The sequence below is a fragment of the Podarcis gaigeae genome (assembly GCF_964106915.1).
Source record: "Podarcis gaigeae genome assembly, chromosome: 12".
In the NCBI taxonomy this organism is placed as follows: Eukaryota; Metazoa; Chordata; class Lepidosauria; order Squamata; family Lacertidae; genus Podarcis; species Podarcis gaigeae.
In genome coordinates, this window is record NC_139688.1 from 36015058 (window position 1) to 36034230 (window position 19173).

The 19173-nt window shown below is 43.7% G+C and overlaps 1 protein-coding gene across 8 annotated transcripts in view; it reads right to left on the reverse strand.

The window, feature by feature from the left end:
* The window catches only part of OSBPL3 (oxysterol binding protein like 3), a 93650-nt gene that overhangs the window by 11736 nt on the left and 62741 nt on the right, over window positions 1–19173 (reverse strand). For 4 of the 8 annotated variants that reach the window (XM_083705628.1, XM_083705629.1, XM_083705627.1 and 1 more), the window contains 4 exons: window positions 11639–11746; window positions 3385–3519; window positions 2786–2879; window positions 805–1055 (listed from right to left, as the gene is read on the reverse strand). In XM_083705628.1, the coding sequence (XP_083561754.1) occupies window positions 805–1055; window positions 2786–2879; window positions 3385–3519; window positions 11639–11746 (588 nt within the window). The remainder of the gene's footprint in view (window positions 1–804; window positions 1056–2785; window positions 2880–3384; window positions 3520–11638; window positions 11747–19173) is intronic. The other 4 variants (XM_083705632.1, XM_083705633.1, XM_083705634.1 and 1 more) reach the window with 1 other exon arrangement.

The following is a 19173-nucleotide window of genomic DNA, read 5'->3' on the forward strand; positions in this document are numbered from 1 at the left end:
GAAGCAGGCAAGTGGGAAGAGGGAGGCCAAGAGGAAGAGATGAGGCTGGTGAAAAGGTATGGGTGTCTCCCTGTCCTGCTGTGCCAAGCTCCCCTCACCCCTAGTTTCCCAGAACCAGGAGAGAGATGAAGGGGAAGGAGCAGAGAAAGGGACACAGACACAGTCTCAGATTGCTTGGGAAAAGCCCTGGAGAGGAGGTAAAGGTAAAGGTAAAGGACCCCTGACCATTAAGTCCAGTTGCAGATGACTCTGGGTTTGCAGCGCTCATCTCGCCTTATTGGCCAAGGGAGCTGGCGTACAGCTTCTGGGTCATGTGGCCAGCATGACTAAGCCGCTTCTGGCGAACCAAGCAGCGCACAGAAACGCTGTTTACCTTCCCGCCGGAGCGGTACCTCTTTATCTACTTGCACTTGACGTGCTTTCGTACTGCTAGGTGGGCAGGAGCAGGGACCGAACAACGGGCGCTCACCCCGTCATGGGGATTCAAATCGCCAACCTTCTGATCGGCAAGCCCTAGGCTCAGTGGTTTAGACCACAGCGCCACCTGCGGACAAAGGCAACTGTGGGAAGGCAGGAATCTTCAGTCTCCGCAACTGCTTCATAGGGGCAAGACCTACCGAAGAAGAGTTCCTGTGCTCATCTCCTGTTTCTTCTGGTCAAGCGTTAACTCCACTTACTTGGTGTGATTTACTGCTGGCCGGCTCGCTCCTGACAGCTGACGCACGAACCATTACATGCCTGTGGACATGCAAAAGAGAACTCACTTTCCTTCTAGGGCTGCCGAGGGACCCAATTTCCTCTTACCATCCTCTCAAACAGGTTGGGTGTACGTGCCGCTTTATCCAACAACTCGCTGTACTCCAATTCCTCGCAGAGGCGCTGCAAAGTGTTCAGCGGTTCGTTCAGCTCCACTGGCATGGCCACCTTGGAGAGGTCTTTCCCAATGTTGTTCCGCAAAATGTTCCAGAGGCTGATGTTACTAGTGTTGGGACACGGAGCCGGCAGACACGTCCTCCGCTTGGAATGGCATTCCAAGCTGTCGTCGGGAACACTGTCTAGAAGACAGAGGCCAGGATTAAATTTGGCAACATCCCATGGTTAATATCCACACTTTTGCAGTTGTAGCAAAACGCAAAGAGGCTTCCTTTCAACACAGTCCTGAGGAGGATGTAGGTTATGCTGAGACCAACCAGCAAAGTTTCATAGCTGTGCAGGAATTTGAGACTCCTTGCACCAAATTGGCTCTCTATCCCCCCCATCTGTTTCCCTGAAACTGAATTGCTCCCCATTTTAAGCAAGTGTTTAATTTTGCCTGAATTGGGAAGATCATCTCTGTGTATTCAAGTAGGAAATTAGTTTTCAAATTCCAGCACCAACGATGCGCAACGTGGGACCAGTGCAGCTAATTGCCAGCCCAGAACCATGGAGAAGAATCCCAAAGGTGCCACATGTTTTATCAGCTACACTTTTCTAAAAACAACAACAACACCCTGCCACATTTTAAGCAGGACTTTTTATTCCAGGGAAAGCATATAAGTTTGATAGCTATGGACCGTTTGTTCTGCCTCCTTTGTGAAGAAAGAGAAAACAACAGCCAGTAAATCTAGTGCATAAGAGCCAACTCCTAAGGGCTGAGGTCCTTTTGCCCCCCCCCCCCAATTAAATATTTGAGAGGGCCGGGCCTCCCCCAAGTTGATGGGTATTGCCATTAAAATGTTGTGCGCGTGCCAAGCCTTGAGATCCATCTTGGGGGGGGGGGCTTACCTGCCCCAACATATTTTATTGTAGTTGGCACCTCTCGATCAAGCGGAAGGGGAAAGAAATATCACCTCAGCAAGAGCACAGCCTGGAATGGAAACACCTGGGTCTTGTGTGACAAAAGTGGGTAACTGCTGCATGCTTACTGGACTAAGGCCTTGGGGCGCAATCCACCCCCACTTAAGTGCTGTGTGTTTGGAAGCAATGTCATGGGAGTCAATGGAACTATGTTCCTTGCCCCACCCTCTTTGACATTGTGTGCTGCAGCGCATCAGGCCATTACTAGGGATGAAGGATTTGTGTATGACTGTACAGGCTCCAAAGCCTATACAGAGGGGATGGGAAAGGGAGGGCAAGAACCTCTGAGCTCTGTGGTTCTTGTTTTTATTCAGATTATGTATTTTGTGCATTTGTATTGGGATTTTATGTTGTGAACCGCCCTGAGAGCTGCAGGTATAGGGTGGTATATTATTATCATCGTTCTGCCCGGACGCTGAGGTCCAGCGCCGAGGGCCTTCTGGCGGTTCCCTCATTGCGAGAAGCAAAGCTACAGGGAACCAGGCAGAGGGCCTTCTCGGTAGTGGCGCCCGTCCTGTGGAACGCCCTCTCATCAGATGTCAAAGCGATAAAAACTACCTGACATTCAGAAGACATCTTAAGGTAGCCCTGTTCAGGGAAGTTTTTAATGTGTGATATTTTAGTGTATTTTTGGTTTCTATGGAAGCTGCCCAGAGTGGCTGGGGAAACCCAGCCAGATGGGCGGGGTACAAATAATAAATTATTATTATTATTATTATTATTATTATTATTATTATTATTATTATTATTATTATTTCCCTCCATGTCCAGGTGGTTTCTCCTACATGGGGAGAGATCACTGTGTGCCATTTCACTGTTGCAAAAATAATCCTTTAAAAGGAAACATAATCCTGAACGTGTCTGCATCTTCATTTCTGCACTACAAGTTTCTGGTAAAGAGAAAGCAGAAACCCTCAGGACAGACCGCAAAGAAATTTGTAACTCCTACCGAGGGTTTGCCTTTCATTCTCTATGTCGTTACTTAGGTTGTCTTCGGAGATGTTATCACTCACATCACTGGCGTATGAATCATCATCAGATACCTGAGGCGGAAGGAAATATGCTTTCATTCTGATTAAAAGGAACATGCAGAACACCACCACAGTATTTGGGAAACTGAAAAAGTGGATAAAAAGAGGCCATGAAGTTTGAAATGGATATTGCAACGGCAAAACCCTGCTGTTAGGGACTCTACTTGTGTGTGTCAAGAGCAAAACAAAAGCCTAAATACACATCCCAATGTTTAATACCCACCCACCCACAAATCTTAGTAACATTTGTCAGAGGGACACAGGGCAAATAATATTTGAACATATGCTTTTTTAAAAAAACAAAACAAACATGGTAACATCTATAAGCAGCATTTCCTGCAAACCCCTCCTCCCCCCTTTTCAAAACCTAGCAGTGATAAATAATTGTGTATTCTGAATGGTACATAACATGTCGCTTGCTGCCCTGGGTTTGCAATTAGTGTGCAGAGACGGTAAAGGTCAAACAGCTTTGAAACAAGCGACATGAGACCATTGCTTCCGACGCCGGTCCCCAGACCTCGTTTTCTGAAGAGCTGGCAGACAGCAAGACTTCCTGAGCATCAAAAAACTCGGTGAGCGAATCCGTTATAGACAGCCGACTTTCGTTGGAAAGCTGGTGAACTAGACCCCTGTTCTCGTCGTCTGAGTTTTCCTGCAAATGAGAGACAGAAAAGAGCCTTCAGCGAAAGTGCCATTGTTAAGTGCAGAACACAGAGGGAGTTGCCCTATGTCTACATTGACTGTCAGAGACTCTCAGGGGTCGCATTTCGGACCTTCTGCATTCAAAGTGGATGCCCTACCCTTGAGTTTCAGCCCCAAAGATACCAACAGCCACATACAGTGGTACCTTGGGTTCTCAAACTTAATCCGTTCTGGAAGTCCGTTCCAAAACCAAAGCATTCCAAAACCAAGGTACGCTTTCCCATAGAAAGTAATGCAAAATGGATTAATCCATTCCAGGCTTTTAAAAGCAACCCCTAAAACAGCAATTTAACATGAATTTTACTATCTAACGAGACCACTGATCCATAAAATGAAAGCAATAAACCATGTTTACACAATCAATCAATAGCTGAACTGAGTCCCACACAGTCACAAAAACAAAAAGGCAAAATAAATAGCAAAAACAGACAGGCCTCAGTGTAACAGTCAAAACGGAAGTGTGGCACTCAAATTGGAAGCCTAACACTCAAAACAGAGCACGTTCGGCTTCCAAAAAAAGTTCGCAAACTGGAACACTTACTTCCAGGATTGCAGTGTTTGGGTTCTAAGTTGTTTGAGTACCGAGGCATTTGAGAACCAAGGTATCACTGTACTATTTGCTCAAACAAGCTTATAGGGTGAGCAGAGGAAGCAAGACAGCCCCAGCATTCTGTCACACTTCATAGGGCTCCATTTACTTTGTTTAAAAGTGCTGCTTGCTGCTTGTGGGGTCCACTAGTGATCTGGCAGAAGACACATTTCCCCATATGTAAAATCAAGCATAATAAAAAGAATGGCGGGTGTGAACAGAGTATCCACTGTCACAGAGAAACGTGGATTGGGGATAATTCAGACAGAAATTCCCAGGTGTCAAAAAAGGTTATTTAGGTATGCTACTACTGTGGCCCGTGTTTGATCAGCCCCAAAACGGAAAACAAGCGGGGTCCCAACTAAAGAAGAACGCCAACTTAAGTTGATGGAATATGCGCAGCTTGCGAACTTAACGTATAGAATAAGAGAACATAAGGGAATACTGGAAAATGTTTATTAAATATATGGGGGAAATTGTGTAAACCTGAAAACGTTGGAAGCATTAAGATAAATTCAACAGTGGAATAAGTTTTGATGGATGTAATAATGGAATATGTAAAATATGCAGGGATTTATGATATGCAAAATGAACCATGGAAAGAGAAGAAGGGAAGTCATTGATATTTTAAGGATGTTAATGAGTAGAGTGGTACCTCAGGTTACAGACGCTTCAGGTTACAGACTCCGCTAACCCAGAAATAGTGCTTCAGGTTAAGAACTTTGCTTCAGAGTGAGAACAGAAATCGGGCTCTGGCGGCGCGGCAGCAGCAGGAGGCCCCATTAGCTAAAGTGGTGCTTCAGGTTAAGAACAGTTTCAGGTTAAGTACCGTATTTTTCATCCTATAGGGCGCACCGGCCCATAGGACGCACCTCGGGGTTTTTTTTGGGGGGGGAAGGAATAAAAAAAAATTATTTCACCCCCCAGCCGCAGCTGCCGCCCCAAGTCCTTGCGGGCACTCGCCCGAAGTATGGGGAGCCCTCCGTAGGGCGCCCCGTGTTTCGGGCGGCAGGCTGCTGCCCCAAGCCTCGCGCGCCTGGCGGGACCTCCGCAAGGCTTGCGGACACTCGCCCGACACTCACCCCGTGCTTCGGGCTGCAGGCTGCTGCCCGCAAGCCTTGTGAGCCCGTGGGAACTCCCACCGGGCTCACAAGGCTTGCAGATAGCTTCCTGAAGCCTGGAGTGCGAGAGGGGTTGGTGCGCACCGATGCCTCTCGCTCTCCAGGCTTCAGCGAAAGCCTGCATTCGCCCCATAGGACGCACACACATTTCCCCTTCATTTTTGGAGGGGGAAAAGTGAGTCCTATGGGGCGAAAAATACGGTACTTAACCTGAGGTACCACTGTATTCTAAATTGTAAAACAGAAAATTAAATAAATCTATCATCTATCTATCTATCTATGAGAGAAACATGGAGACGTTGGGAAGGGAAGAGAAACTCCATGCTGCCAAACCTCACATGGAAAAAAGAACAGTGACCAGGAGCCTTAGATTGTTACTGGAAAAACTGAAGTACAGGCTGCAAAACAGGGGTAGCTAATCTGTTGCTCTCCAGATGTGGGGCTCCAACTCACATCAGTCTCGGCTAGCATTGCCAAAGGCCAGCATCTGGAAAGCAGCACCTTGGATACTCCCTGCAGTATGGGCAGCATGCACTTTAGAAAGGACACAAGGAGCAAAAGCACAGAAGGATTTAGCAAAATGTCAAATAAAGACAAGCATTATGTACTTCGTATAATTCTTTTCCGCCCTCACATCTTGTTTTGCACTGCCTGAAAGACAGTTGCTAGAACGCTCCTTATCAGCTTGTTCTTCCCCACAATAAATCAACAGGCTTAAGCTCTGACTAAGATCACTTTCAGGCTATTACTACTGTTTTCTTTAACGGATGAGACACAGTCATACGTACGGCAAGTTTGGATCGAAGAGTTAAAGCAGATTGTGCAACAAACCTGCTTTGAGAAATGGGGCTTTTTGTGTTAGGTTAGTGGGAATGTGCACTGGGAAGTATGAGAAAACAATTGCTTGATGCAAATGCCCTACAAACTCCCCACAAGCAAATCAGAATAAATGTTTGATGAACAACAGGCTCTGAATAACTTTCTGCACGTCCCTTGTGAAACTAAAGCAGGACAGGAAACTGGTAGTGCCCCCGACACCTCATCAAATCAGGCTAATTGCTTGGTTTTACAAAACAAAAAGGAAAAAAAGGAGAGGAGGGTGCTCCCATTTTAATCATTTTTTAAAAACCTTTTCCTGTTGTCCACCACAGAGAATTGGGCAGGTGTATCAGTACCCCTCAATACACTTGTGTTGACTTGTCTAAATGCAAGCATGGCTGATGGTTGGGGGTGATGGGAGCTGTAATCTAACATTTGCACGGGGAAGGCTACTTCATAATTTCATTTTACACAGACTTGAGGTGGGTAAAATCTGGGCAATCTTCTTGTGCCAGTGAAAGGTTCTTTAACCCCCCCCCCCAAGGGATCTGTCCTTCCAACTCTACAATTCTGTGGTGCATTTTATAGATTTTGATTGGGAAGTAAGCAGCACACTTGGCTAATTGAAACTGACATCCTTAGCTTATCCACAAGCTTATCTGTAATGTGTTTTTTCTATTAAAAAAAGGCATTTACAAGAGTGTTTTCCACTCAACAGCTTTGCTGTTTTAGTTCTGATAATTTGGGCACTTAACTATCAAGAGCTATTTGATGTGTCAGGCCTTGGCACTACACATCATTTAACTCATTAAAGTCAACTGCACATGGAACACTCGTCTCCATGAGCCTTAGCTACATCACTGGTAGTTTTTTGTGGGCTTTCAAGTAAGTTACTAGGATTCTTGGATTTGGCCCTATGCAAGAGAAGCTCACCATCAATAAGTAAGAAAGTAAATAGGTAAAGGACCCCTGGACAGTTAAGTCCCGTCAAAGGCGACAACCAGGTTGCGGCGCTCATTTCGCTTTCAGGCCGAGGGAGCTGGCAGCTTTCCAGGTCATTTGTCCACAGACAGCTTTCCAGGTCATGTGGCCAGCATGACTAAACCGCTTATGGCGCAACGGAACATTGTGACGGAAACCAGAGCTCACGGAAACTCTGCTTACCTTCCCGCTGCAGCGGTACCTATTTATCTACTTGCACTAGTGTGCTTTTGAACTGCTAGGTTTACCTTTATCAATAAATACACCATGATGGATCAAAGCATTCATGAAAGGAGAAGAGGTGCTGTTACCAAAGTAGGATGGGTAAAAACATTTGTTTCTTGTTTGTTTGACAATGTCTAAAGCTTAATATGGTTCTATTTAATGGGAAAATCAATCAACCAATAGATTTGGTGTAATGCAATACATAGCAGTTACAGCCACGATTATGCCATAGAAAACATCACTACAACCACAACTCCTCATTTTTCCATTTCTTCACTGTTTGTGACCCAAAGGTTCTGGGGAAGGTATCCATATGATAGTATAGCCCAGCTGTTCACAAAAACAAACACACAACTCCCAGTATTAAACCTCAGCCCCATCATGTAAAAAGATTTCATGTCCCATTCACTGCTGCCATTTATATCCAGACTCGATGCAAAGAGGCTTTCCATGGGGGGGGGGGGGAAGGACACCACAAATAGTTGTTGTAAGCTGCTCTACGCTTTATTGCAAGGGCAGGAAGCCTGTGGATCTCCATGTTGAAAGAGTACAACTCTCTTCATCCTTGACCATAGGCGGGGCGGGTTGGAGTTGGAGTCCAACTAGATCTGGAGAACCCATAAGCTCCCTACTCCTGCTTTACAACCACTAGAAGAGAGGTCTGGGGTGTAAGCAAGTTAAATTCTCACCAATGGCCTTCCTCAATCTGCTGCTCTCCAGATGTTTTGTACTATTATCAGTCCTAGCCAGAAAGGCCATTGACCAGGGATGGTGGGGGTTATAGTCCAAAACATCTGGAGGGTTCTAGGTTACGCAAGACTGGCACAGTGGAACCTCGGTTTTCGAGCATCTCGGAAGCCAAATGATTTGAAACCTGAATGCCGAAAACCTAGAAGTAATTGCTTCCGTTTTCGAACGAGCCTCAGAAGTCGAACGGCTTCCAAGGCGCATTTTTCATTTTTCCCCATTGACTTTGCAGCTAGCCTATTGCTCCTTGGGTTTTTGAACGTTTCAGAAGTCTAACGGTCTTCCAGAACGAAAAACCGAGGTTCCACTGTATAGGATGAGAAACAAACGATGTAAAGAAGTTGCATTTAATGATCCAGCACTGGGATTCTTTCACATTTTCTGTGCATCAGACTCAACTTCTGCAAAGCCAATGGTGAGGGGAGACAAAAACAGAGAGGGAAGAATGGAAGTCTGCAAACAGTAAGAGCTTGTCACTTTATCACTTAGAATGGTTAACAGTCCTGAACCAGAAGATTTTACAGAGCTAATGGAGCATCGGCAGACCAGCTCTGCCCTACCAGTGCAAGGGAAACTTCCTTGGCAGATGAGGCCTATTTCCTGAAGCTCTCTGCTTTCAACAGAGCTCAGTGGTGGTCACTTTAAGCCACTGCCCAATATCCCTCAGGCTTTCAGTTCAAAACTGACGGGAGGCTAAAGTCCTGACACTGCGCCTAAGAACATAGCTTGGCCGTTCCTGCAGCTCAAGGAAGACAACTAATCTTTAGCAATCAGAAATATATGGTTCTGAAGGATAATTCACCAACAACATTCCATCCAAAGCAGATCAATTGCATCTCTTGAAACTGAAAAATCAATGCATCCTCAAAACCCATTTTGCAAAACCTGGGCTTGGAACATCGTATTACAAACTCTAATATAAATATAATGTCATATGGTTCAGCTGCAAAATGAAATACATCCAGACCAAGGGTGGGCTAAAGTTTACCGGCTTCTCTAAAAGTAATTGAGGACATGAAATTATACTTGTTTGTATGTTCTTGTTTGTCGATGTTTGTATGTTATTTTGTATTCTGTTTTAAAATTTGAAAATCATTAAAAATTACTTTTAAAAAAATAATAAAAGTAATTGAACAGTGTCTCTTCAAATGTCTTTTGCAGGCATGCATTAGGAAAATAACAGATTAAAAAAAACAACCAGCCACTGTTGGTAACATCTTTAAATTCTAAACTGTGAACTCCCACTTCTTCCCCTCCAGCCTCACTGCAACCCCAATACCTAAAGGATCGTCTCTTTTCCCACTTAGACTATGTGCTTGTCATCTGAGACAAGCTGTGTCCTTTTGCTGTGTCCAAAATAAGTATGGAGAATGGGTGACTAGGGAATATGCCTTCTCTGTCTTTTCAATGAGCTTCCCAGATAGGAATGCCTAGAGTCTACTTTACTATGATTTCAGGGCTGCGTAAAAATGTCTTTAGCATCCTGGGCAGCTTCAGTGATATTGTTATTACAGTCACTCAATCCCAGGTAGGGCTGGGAAAGACTCCTGCTGGAGAGCTGCTGCCAGTCAGTGTAGGCAACAGTGAACTACACAGACCATTGGTCTGACTCTGTATGTGGCAGTTTCCTATGTTAATATGTTTTATCATGCTTTGGTGTATTAAAAATATTGTACATCATTTTGATACATCTTTATTTTTTAAAAAAGTATAAATTGATATACAAGTCTAATAAATCAAATCACTTGCTCAGAACTGGTGAAATCTATGCCCATCATCCTGATCAACAATCAGAGCAGGTTCTGGAATTGCCACTTTGATGACAACATCACACAGACAGCCACTAAAAAGTAAGCAAACAGTTGTTCTCCTGCCTGTTTCTTTTGAACATTCACAAACGCCACTTTAAAAATAAAATAAAAAATGGAACAGTAGCAGAGTTTCTGCAAATGAAGAAGCTAGTGCAAATCCTTCCATCTTTTTTAAACTTTTCATCAGGTTGAGCCCTATTTTCCACCTCTCTTCTCTTCACGCACCTCCATTATAATTCTTTATGGATAGTGCTGTTTTAACAAGATGCGTTTTGTTTTTAAAAGATTTTAAAATTCGCACGAAATCAAAGAAGCATTTTGGCACGAATCTAAAAAATATATATTTAAAGAATTAACTCATAGCTAAAATTGTGCCCTTGTGTGTATTTTTATCCCCCCCACCCCCAAAATACAGTTATGTTATGCCTACTGCTGTGGACAGAACGTAGTGGGGATGTAAGAACACACAAAGCATGATATTCAGAGTGTGGACAAGATGCCCATGGGAAGCCCACAAGCTGAACCTGAGCACAATGGTAATCCCGCCCTGGTCATTTCCAGCAACTAGCATTCAAAAACATCCTGCCTCTGAGGTACACCATAGCCACTATTGCCAGCAGCCATTAGGGCTAGCACCATTGATCATTTTGTCCTCCATTTGTATAATCCTCTTTTAAAACCATCTATCTAAGTTGGCGGCTGTCGCAGCCCTTGCATGCATTCTCTGCCGCCTCTTGTGATTGTGGTGTTATTGTGAGTCTCTGTGTTATCAGTGAACAAAGTACATAGGAAGTACTACTGGCCCAGCACTATGTTCAAACAAGGTCATTAATTTTCGATCTTGCCTCCCTTCCAAATCATAACACAGTACGTTCCAGAGTTTAATCGCGAGGTGCTCACCGGCACCACCTGTTTACTCAAAATGTCAGTCCATGTTAAATCAGCCTACCAATTTCTATCTGGCTTCTCAAAAAGTATTACATAAGACCAGACTAAGTTATTGTGCTAGTCCAAATTTAGAGAGCGTGTTGTAAGTAACACAGCCCCGCTTCCTTCATAGCCGCCATCTACCTGCTACGATTTATAAATATATTTCTGTTCAGCTTTATGGAAATCGCAGTTGCTAGTGCCAGAAAGATGTTCAAGCAAAGAGGTAAACTTGGCTACTGGCAGGGAGACTCTGCAGCTCCAGCGATGCTTTGCAATTTCACCTTATTCTTCCAAATATCAAGAACCTGGCATGGTGATGGCAAATTGGCATATTATAGCACCTTTCCCCCCCAGTAGCTTTTGAGAGATGTGCTTTTCAGGCTGATGAGCAGTGTTGAAATATTCTACTTCGGCTATTTACAAAACAGAATGCAAGTTGTGTCTCATGACACATGGGGTGGGTGTGTGAGAGCACGCACAAAAGCTGTAATGGAAGGAACTATAGAAAACTAGTTAGAGACACAAAACTGTTCAGCGACACCAAAGAAAACAACAGGACAACTTTTGCTAATAAAACTAGCAGCGGAAGGGCAGCAACGAGGCTGTCAGCAAAAAGCACTGAAAACATGCTTGGAAATAAAACTGTTCTATGGGAAGTATGCACAATAATTCATGTCGCAACAGATGAGTCACAAGCACAGGAAAAAGAGCAGCTGAATGGGGTGGAAAAAGAAGCAGGGCATTGGTCGGGCTGAGGTGGGGGAGAGAAGCAGCAGGCAGCTTTGCAGAAGGACAGGGAATCTATACCCACCTTTGCCAAACCAGGGCAGAAAAATCTATACCCACCTTTGCCAAATCAGGGCTGGATTTTGCATTAGCTGCTGAATCAAGAAGCACAGATTCGGCATGTATTCTGCGTAACCGGTCTTTAAGATCTGTGTTTTGTGCTATGGCCTGAAATGTTTAAGACAAAAAAAAAAAAGTACATTTGGGCTATTAAGGTGTCTCAGCTGATCTTATATGGTTGCCTTTATGGTTCAAAACACAGTCTCGATATTTGAAAGGGAAAAACAACCACCCCACATGGGTCTTTTTGCACCATCAGTTAATTCAAATAGTTTCTCCTTTCCTCTAAAGTAAAGAGTAGATTTAGGTGATGGGGAGTTGCACCATAGCTGCTTAGAAACTTACTGTGCTACATATTTTATTCTAATTTCTAGAAACAAGAAGTGTGGTTAACATTGGGCTTAAATGAAACTATTGTATTCCTATTGCACACTGTAACATTTAAAATGGTTCTTGTGTGCCCAGTTTCACCTGAAGACATTGAAGTTCACCTTTGGAATGTACGAAGGTAGGAGACGTAGCAAGTGACCTTCATTAGATACTTGGTAAATACATATATATCATTTTCTGGGTTATATCTTCGTCTCAAACCATTGCAACACCCATTTCCTCACATTCCTTGGCTTCCTTAGAACGGAATATGACTAACTACTTTGGAATTTGCATTGGTTATTTATTTTCTACACAGGGTTCTCTGTTGCAGATCACCACACACCAAATAACCAGACATCTACCAGTGAGCACTTACCGTGCTTTGCATTAGAAAACTGTAATGGGCATTATAGCGTCTGGGTGAAAATGTCACTTACAAGGTGACTTTTCTCCTGTCAGTCTTCAAATTTAGACCAGTTAAAGGAGACCGGAGAAGACAATGGGTTAAAAGCGTAAGGCCTACTAACGTCTAAACCACCCCTGCTTCCATAGAAAAGTTCTAGTGGCCCTGGCATGTAGCCAAACCCATTACAAAGCCCGTGAAAGACAGGAAAAGCACTCTCAGATGGTAATAACGAACTGACATTAAAAGTGAGTTATGAATAACCAGGGCAAGATCAAACATGCCTCTTCAGCAAGTGGGAGTAAACACTTGCTTTCCTCAAACAGAATATGTTTTTTAGGGCAAGCATGACGAATCACTTGAGAATTTATATTTTTTAATTATTCTACTTAGCTTTAAAAAAAAAGAAAGACATATTTTGAATGAAACTAAGGGCTCGTCCACACTTCTGCTTCTGGATAAGTAGTGTTAATTCAGTTGGTTAGAGATTAATGCTGATCATGCCAAGGTTGTGGGTTTGATCCCTGTACGGGGCAGCTGCAGGGGGTTGGACTAGATGATCCCTGGAGTCCCTTTCTACTCTAAGATTCTATGAGTGGCAGCCAATGTAGTTCTATGAGTAGGTACAAGCGGTTTTGCCTTTCCCCCAGAAAGCATGCTCTTTAGTGCTAAAATCGAAACCAACAGCAACCCACAGAAAACCTGGTTGCCATTTGCTCCGATTCAATGAAAAACCAGGGGTTTCCCCAGGGAGAAGCAGCGGGGCAACCAGAAGCGTGGGTTCTGAAATGCACTTGCAAATGCCATGAATTCTATGGGTGGGACTTTGTCCCCAGAATGACAAATGTCCTGAGATCTTCAGAGCTAGTGAAGGAATGGGTTTCCCAAACCCAAAACTGACTGTGAAGGCAGTTTGAAACTGCACCAAAATCCCTATTTTTCCTTAGCTAAAATCCATTAACTTGAGCTCTGAGACAATGTTTAAACAAAAACCCGGCTGTGCTCAGAGCCCTCTCCTTTATCAGTTTGTGACGGCAGGGATGGCCCTGACTGCACCAGCAGAACAGAGAAGACACATCCGTGCCTTATCTTATGTGCTGACAACAAAAGACGCACAGACCGAAGTCTGGGAACAATGCCAGAAGCATGTTCCCAGAGATGATGACCTCTTCCTCCAAGATAAGAGTAGGAAGAGGAAGATCCTTTTATGGTCAGAAGTACAGGAAGAAATTCCCTTTTATGGTTAAGAATACCAGAGCAAGAACATATGTGATGTCAACCTGCGTACATAGGCTGACGTGGTTGGATTTATATGGGAAGGAGGGAGAGGGTGCCTGGAGGATATATATACTGCATGAAACTTGTCATTTCTTTGGACTTGCTGTGGACTTGATCATGCAATCCGGAGAGCAGAATAAACTCTTTCTTGGAATCAACCTCGGTGTCATTTGACTTCCTTCCTCCTGAGCAACGCAGACCCAATCAGTGAACTCAAATAAGGCTACACTAGGATGATCTCAACTTGATGGAAAAGTTGAAAACATCTGAATTTTCAAAGTCTGTATACGTCTGCCCCTCCTTTATTGATAAAATCAGGTGAGGCAAAAATTGGTTAATTAAGACTTTTGCTCTGATCTTTAGGGGGTCATTTCTAGCACATTCCCAAATGCATCTAGATAAAAAGGTACCAGTTCTCTTTAGGCTTGGAACTTAACTGTAATATCAAGTTGTTGTTGTTGTTTTAAAAAATAAACCAAAGGCTTCCTGATCCCTGGATTTTCATTGGTACTCCAGTGCATGGGGAGGTAAAGTTTAATCCTACTTGATGAAAAGTGACCCACGTGCTGCAAGAGTGGGAAAAAACTCCCACTGGCACTAGGAAAACCTTCAGACTCACTGCCACAACAGGATCATAACAGCAGGGTCCTGGCTGAGGAGAGGAGGGTTAAACCTTTTCTCCCTGGGCACTAGTCCTGATGCAAATCACTCCTCCCCCCCCCCCACAAATTAATTAAAAAAACAACAACATGTTGTGGCTGCAAGCCATGCTATTATCCAATGTGTAGTCCTAAAATCCCCTGGGCTCTCAAGTTGGTCAGTTTAGGACCTGGCAACCTTAAATGGCCCATTAATGTGGTCTGATCTATATTCAGCTACAGACTAATCTTAGCTCAGGGGAAATGTGTCAGGGGCTGGATCCCAGGGTGGAGTAAAATGTGGGCATCTCTCACATTCACAAGAACACCCCCTTGATCCACCATCTACTCCCGTGGTTCCCAATGTGGGGCACACGCTCCGCAGAGGGGCAATTTGATTTTGGGGGGGGGGGGGCAATTCGAGAATGAGTTATTAACAGTTAATGGTCTTTTAGGCTTCCTCCATGTGAATAGGAGTTCACTTTTTGAATAATAAGAATTATTATTATTATTATCATCAGGCCCCTGCTTTTCCTTTCTCTCAGTAGCCTGAAGGGAGTTGAGTCCTGGTGGCTGGATGGAAAGCATTCCGCTCATGGGTCAGAGGATCCCCATCTTGTCTCCATATTTTATTTTATTTTTGAGATAGTTGGAGATGCTCCATACTCTTCTCAAGATAATAAATTTCACTCTTTCGCCCACTCATGTCCCATCTTTAGGCACTTTTACATATACAGAATGAAATTTCAAAGGAACGCGATGTTGCTATTAAAGAAGCGGCAAAGGAAAATGCCATGGCATTTGTTGTTTCAGGCTTTTAATAACCTTAGATGTCAACAAGAAGATATGAATGTGGAGGCAATGCTGAAGCCCTCCTTTAACACTTGTAAATCAAGATACCGCATTCTTCTATCAATACCCGCCCCTGCCCCCCAGACACACACAATTTAAAATATGTTTTAAAATCTGTCAAAATTGTCCAGCAGTGAACAGGGACTTTGGCTCCCTGGCTGGTGCCAGTTCTATTTACTGAACTGTGATAGTTCTTTGGGGAGAAAGAGCTAAAAGTACACCTAACATTTATCAGAGTATTAGAATTATTGAGCGCCCAACATGAAACCCAACACACTCCATTTCCCTGAGCAAAATCACAGCCCTTCCTACTGCTGCCTTCGAAACCAGTCAGTAGTTAAGGGGGATGGGTCTCCTTCCCTGCGCTGGTAATCCAAGCATCCATTTCTCATCAGGCATCAAATCTTTCCTATGTGGCTGGGAATAATGCCAGAGGACCACTTTCATTAACTGCTTTTGAATTGTATCCTCTTGTTCCTGGGGGCATTTGGCAGGGTCAACCGTGTTTACACCTTTTTTGCCAAGCACTTCCTCCCTAGCATTTCCTGGAGACGTTTAGCTATAGTCAATATTTCTTCTAGGAATACATCCAGGTGTTTCAAGGCCATTTCTTGTATGTGACTTGTCAGACCAAACACTGTCTGCATGTGTTTACATGGCCAAAAAACAAGCTGCAATAAGGCGCGTTCAGCAGCTTGAAACAGTATTCCAAGGCCAGTTTTGGACTCCCAAACCACTTCGGAGGTAAACCATTGTTGACGGTAACTGATCTGGTCGCACTGACAAGCTATAGCTACTATGAACCAAGGAGAAAGGAAAGAATAGGAGTGCACTTTGGGTATGTTTGTGTGCAGGGTAGAGTGTTCAGGATCAGCACCAACAGGTATCTGGCAAGGTTTCCAGTTACTACTGTCTCAATAACGGCAGACTTTGTTTGTGAAAGAGTAAGAGAAGGAAGAATACAATACTCTTTTCTGAGATAAGAAAGAAAAGGAAGGTGCTCATCTTTCCTCCCATTATGTTTGGACAGAGAAAAACAAACCAACGAAATCTTATTGACCGAGTGTCTTAAATAGACAGCATCAAACACCAAGTGTTAAAACATTCAGGAAACACATGTGGTATGAAACAACATTTCCTGGTAGGACTTCATCACTGTGCCTCGTGGCTGTGAATTCCGTTAAGTTACATGACGTGTTGCAGGAAAAAATGTCTGCAGTATTGCTTCATAACACTGCCTGAACTCATTTTTCTTGTACAGAAAGGCGCAGGAGAGAGGAAATAACTCCAGAGCATGTCCGACTGCAACAAACGGCAGGGAAGAGAGTGATAACTGCTCGGGGTTTGAAATCCACCCATGCCTTGTGCCTGCTTTGTTGTCCGGAGAATATTCTCACCTCACATCACTAGTTGTCCTAGGGCCTAGGCAAATCATATCTAGTTCCACGCTCACTGTTGCTCCTCTCTACAGACATAATGCTCCTGATCTTAGAAGCTCAATTTAGCTATTATGGCTGACAGAATCTACCTATGGGTGGAGCTTTAGTAGAGAAGCTTTTGATAAGACAGAGCAGAAAGAAGTTTCTTAATAAGTCTGTGTGGGACTTGCACCATCTGCCACTGACAACCCCTGTGCATTTTGCTGGTTCAGGCACAAATACCAGCTTGCCAAGGCAGGCAGCTGAAAGGTTGTACTTCCAACAGAGTTCCGTAAAAAATGGCTGAATAGTTTGGCACAGCCTGTTTTTATTCTACAAAAATTTTTAAAGCTCTTCACAAAAGCCAAGGTATTGTATCCAGAACAAGAGTGTACAGCAATCAAGAGCTGCAGGATGCATAATATTTAAGACAGACAAATGGGACACAGCATTAGCACACAGTTACTTTGCTGTGGGATTTAATAGTACTGTGTTTTAAAATGATTTTATAATTCGATTTCGTGGGACCTTTGAAGAACAGTAATCTTCCTGTACATACAGTAACACTTTTATGCACTCTAGGGCTGTTTTTATTCCAGAAAGCGAGAAAATTTTTAATGTTGCTTGTTGCCGTTTTCTCATCCATCTTTACAAAAGTCAGTGGCTAAAATGGCTAAGAAACTGAACTTGAACTAGTGCTAGGAAGCGATGCTCTCCGATTCATGCCTGGCCTATAAATGCGGCAGCATAAAGAGGGAATAAGAGTCATGAAGTGATAAAGGCACAGCATCCCTTCAGATAGGGAGTGCTATTTTTTAAAAAAATGTTCTTCTCTGCACAACCATTTTCAAGCCAGCAGAAAACTAGAGGACTGGTCTAGAACCCCTTTTCCTGATGTACTTGGTTTTTTTTAATTTGCTTCAATGACATACCTAAGGGGAGCACGAAAAAGGGCCCACCCCCTTCAAGCTGGATCTACAGGATCCTACCAGTTTATCCTGCTCCATGCAGAGGCCTAAGGTGCAGATAAATCCAAATGCTTGTAACCTTAAAAGTGTTCAGAAAGCAACTACCAAATGAGCAGTAGCTGCCACTCTGCATCTACTCCAGCTGAATATGCATTTCTGTCAAGTTAACCGGTCCTTGATTCATTCCTGCCTTCCAACCACAAGTGCACGCCATATGTTCTAACCTAGGAGAGCAGCAGATGCCGTTCTCTCCCCTGTCAAAGCTAACAACCCTTAACCTGATGACTCACATCACAGACAGCCCAAGCAGAAGGTATTCTGAAGCCAAACTTCACTGCTAATCACTTTGAGATGCCTCCTGGGAAGAAAGCCACACACGTCATAAAAATACATAAAACGGTTAAGTCATCTTCTCATCTTCCCCAGGTCTCAGGCTGGTTTCCAACGCAGGACCTAAGCTGTAAGCCAACATCGTAGGTTTGCAAAGAGAACCGAGCAAGGAGAGCAGGTGAATGCTGGAATGTCATTGAGCACCCAAGGAAGAAGAGTAATCCGTTTTTTAAGCTCCAGCTTGTTTAGCGGCAGTAGCATCAAGTTAGCAAAAACCTCGCCTGATTTTGTTATCACAAAAAGAAAGAAAGTGTGAAATGCATTCTACCCAACACATAGCATTGCAGACAGGGCACATACTAAAAAATCTTCACAATAAAAGTAAAACAGCCTTTTAAAGCCCTAAAAATCTTCACAATAAAAGTAAAACAGCCTTTTAAAGCCCTAAACGGCCTCGGTCCTGTTTACCTGAAGGAGCGTCTCCACCCCCATCATCCAGCCCGGACACTGAGGTCCAGCGCCAAGGGCCTTCTGGCGGTTCCCTCGCTGCGAGAAGTGAGGTTACAGGGAACCAGGCTGAGGGCCTTCTTGGTAGTGGCGCCTGCCCTGTGGAATGCCCTCCCAGCAGATGTCAAGGCAATAAACAACTATTTTACTTTTAAAAGACAACTGAAGGCGGCCCTGTTTAGTTTTTAATGTCTGATGCTGTATTGTTTTTAATATTTGGTTGGAAGCTGCCCAGAGTGGCTGGGGAAACCCAGCCAGATGGGCGGGGTATGAATAATAAATTATTATTATATTATTATTTTAAAAATGAACTACACCTACATGAACTTTGAGAAATACTCAGTTTAATCTGTTGTTGACTAATTCCTCACAATTTCTAAAAACTACTTTATAGGTACTGAATAAGTTTATTAATATTTATACAATGCCCACATATTGCTTGCCTAGAGTCTTTGAGTTATAGGCGGCCTCTAGTGCTCAATGCAGAAAATCCAGAGTTTGAGTATCCTCCATAATCCAGCCTCTTCATGAAGACTGTGGAAGAGTGAGCAAGAGCCCACTACCCATCTTGGTCATGGGCTGAAAAAGCCATCACTGATACACCTGGTATCAGGGAGGAGAAGGAGAACTCTGAACCTAAACCTCCACTTGCTTTGCAGCTATACTCATTGGTGAGAAAGGCTTTGGGAGTAAACCCTAAGGAAAAATCTCTACCCACTGCCTTGTGGGATATTTTAGGGAGAAGAAAGGGTTAAGGAGTAAATCCTAC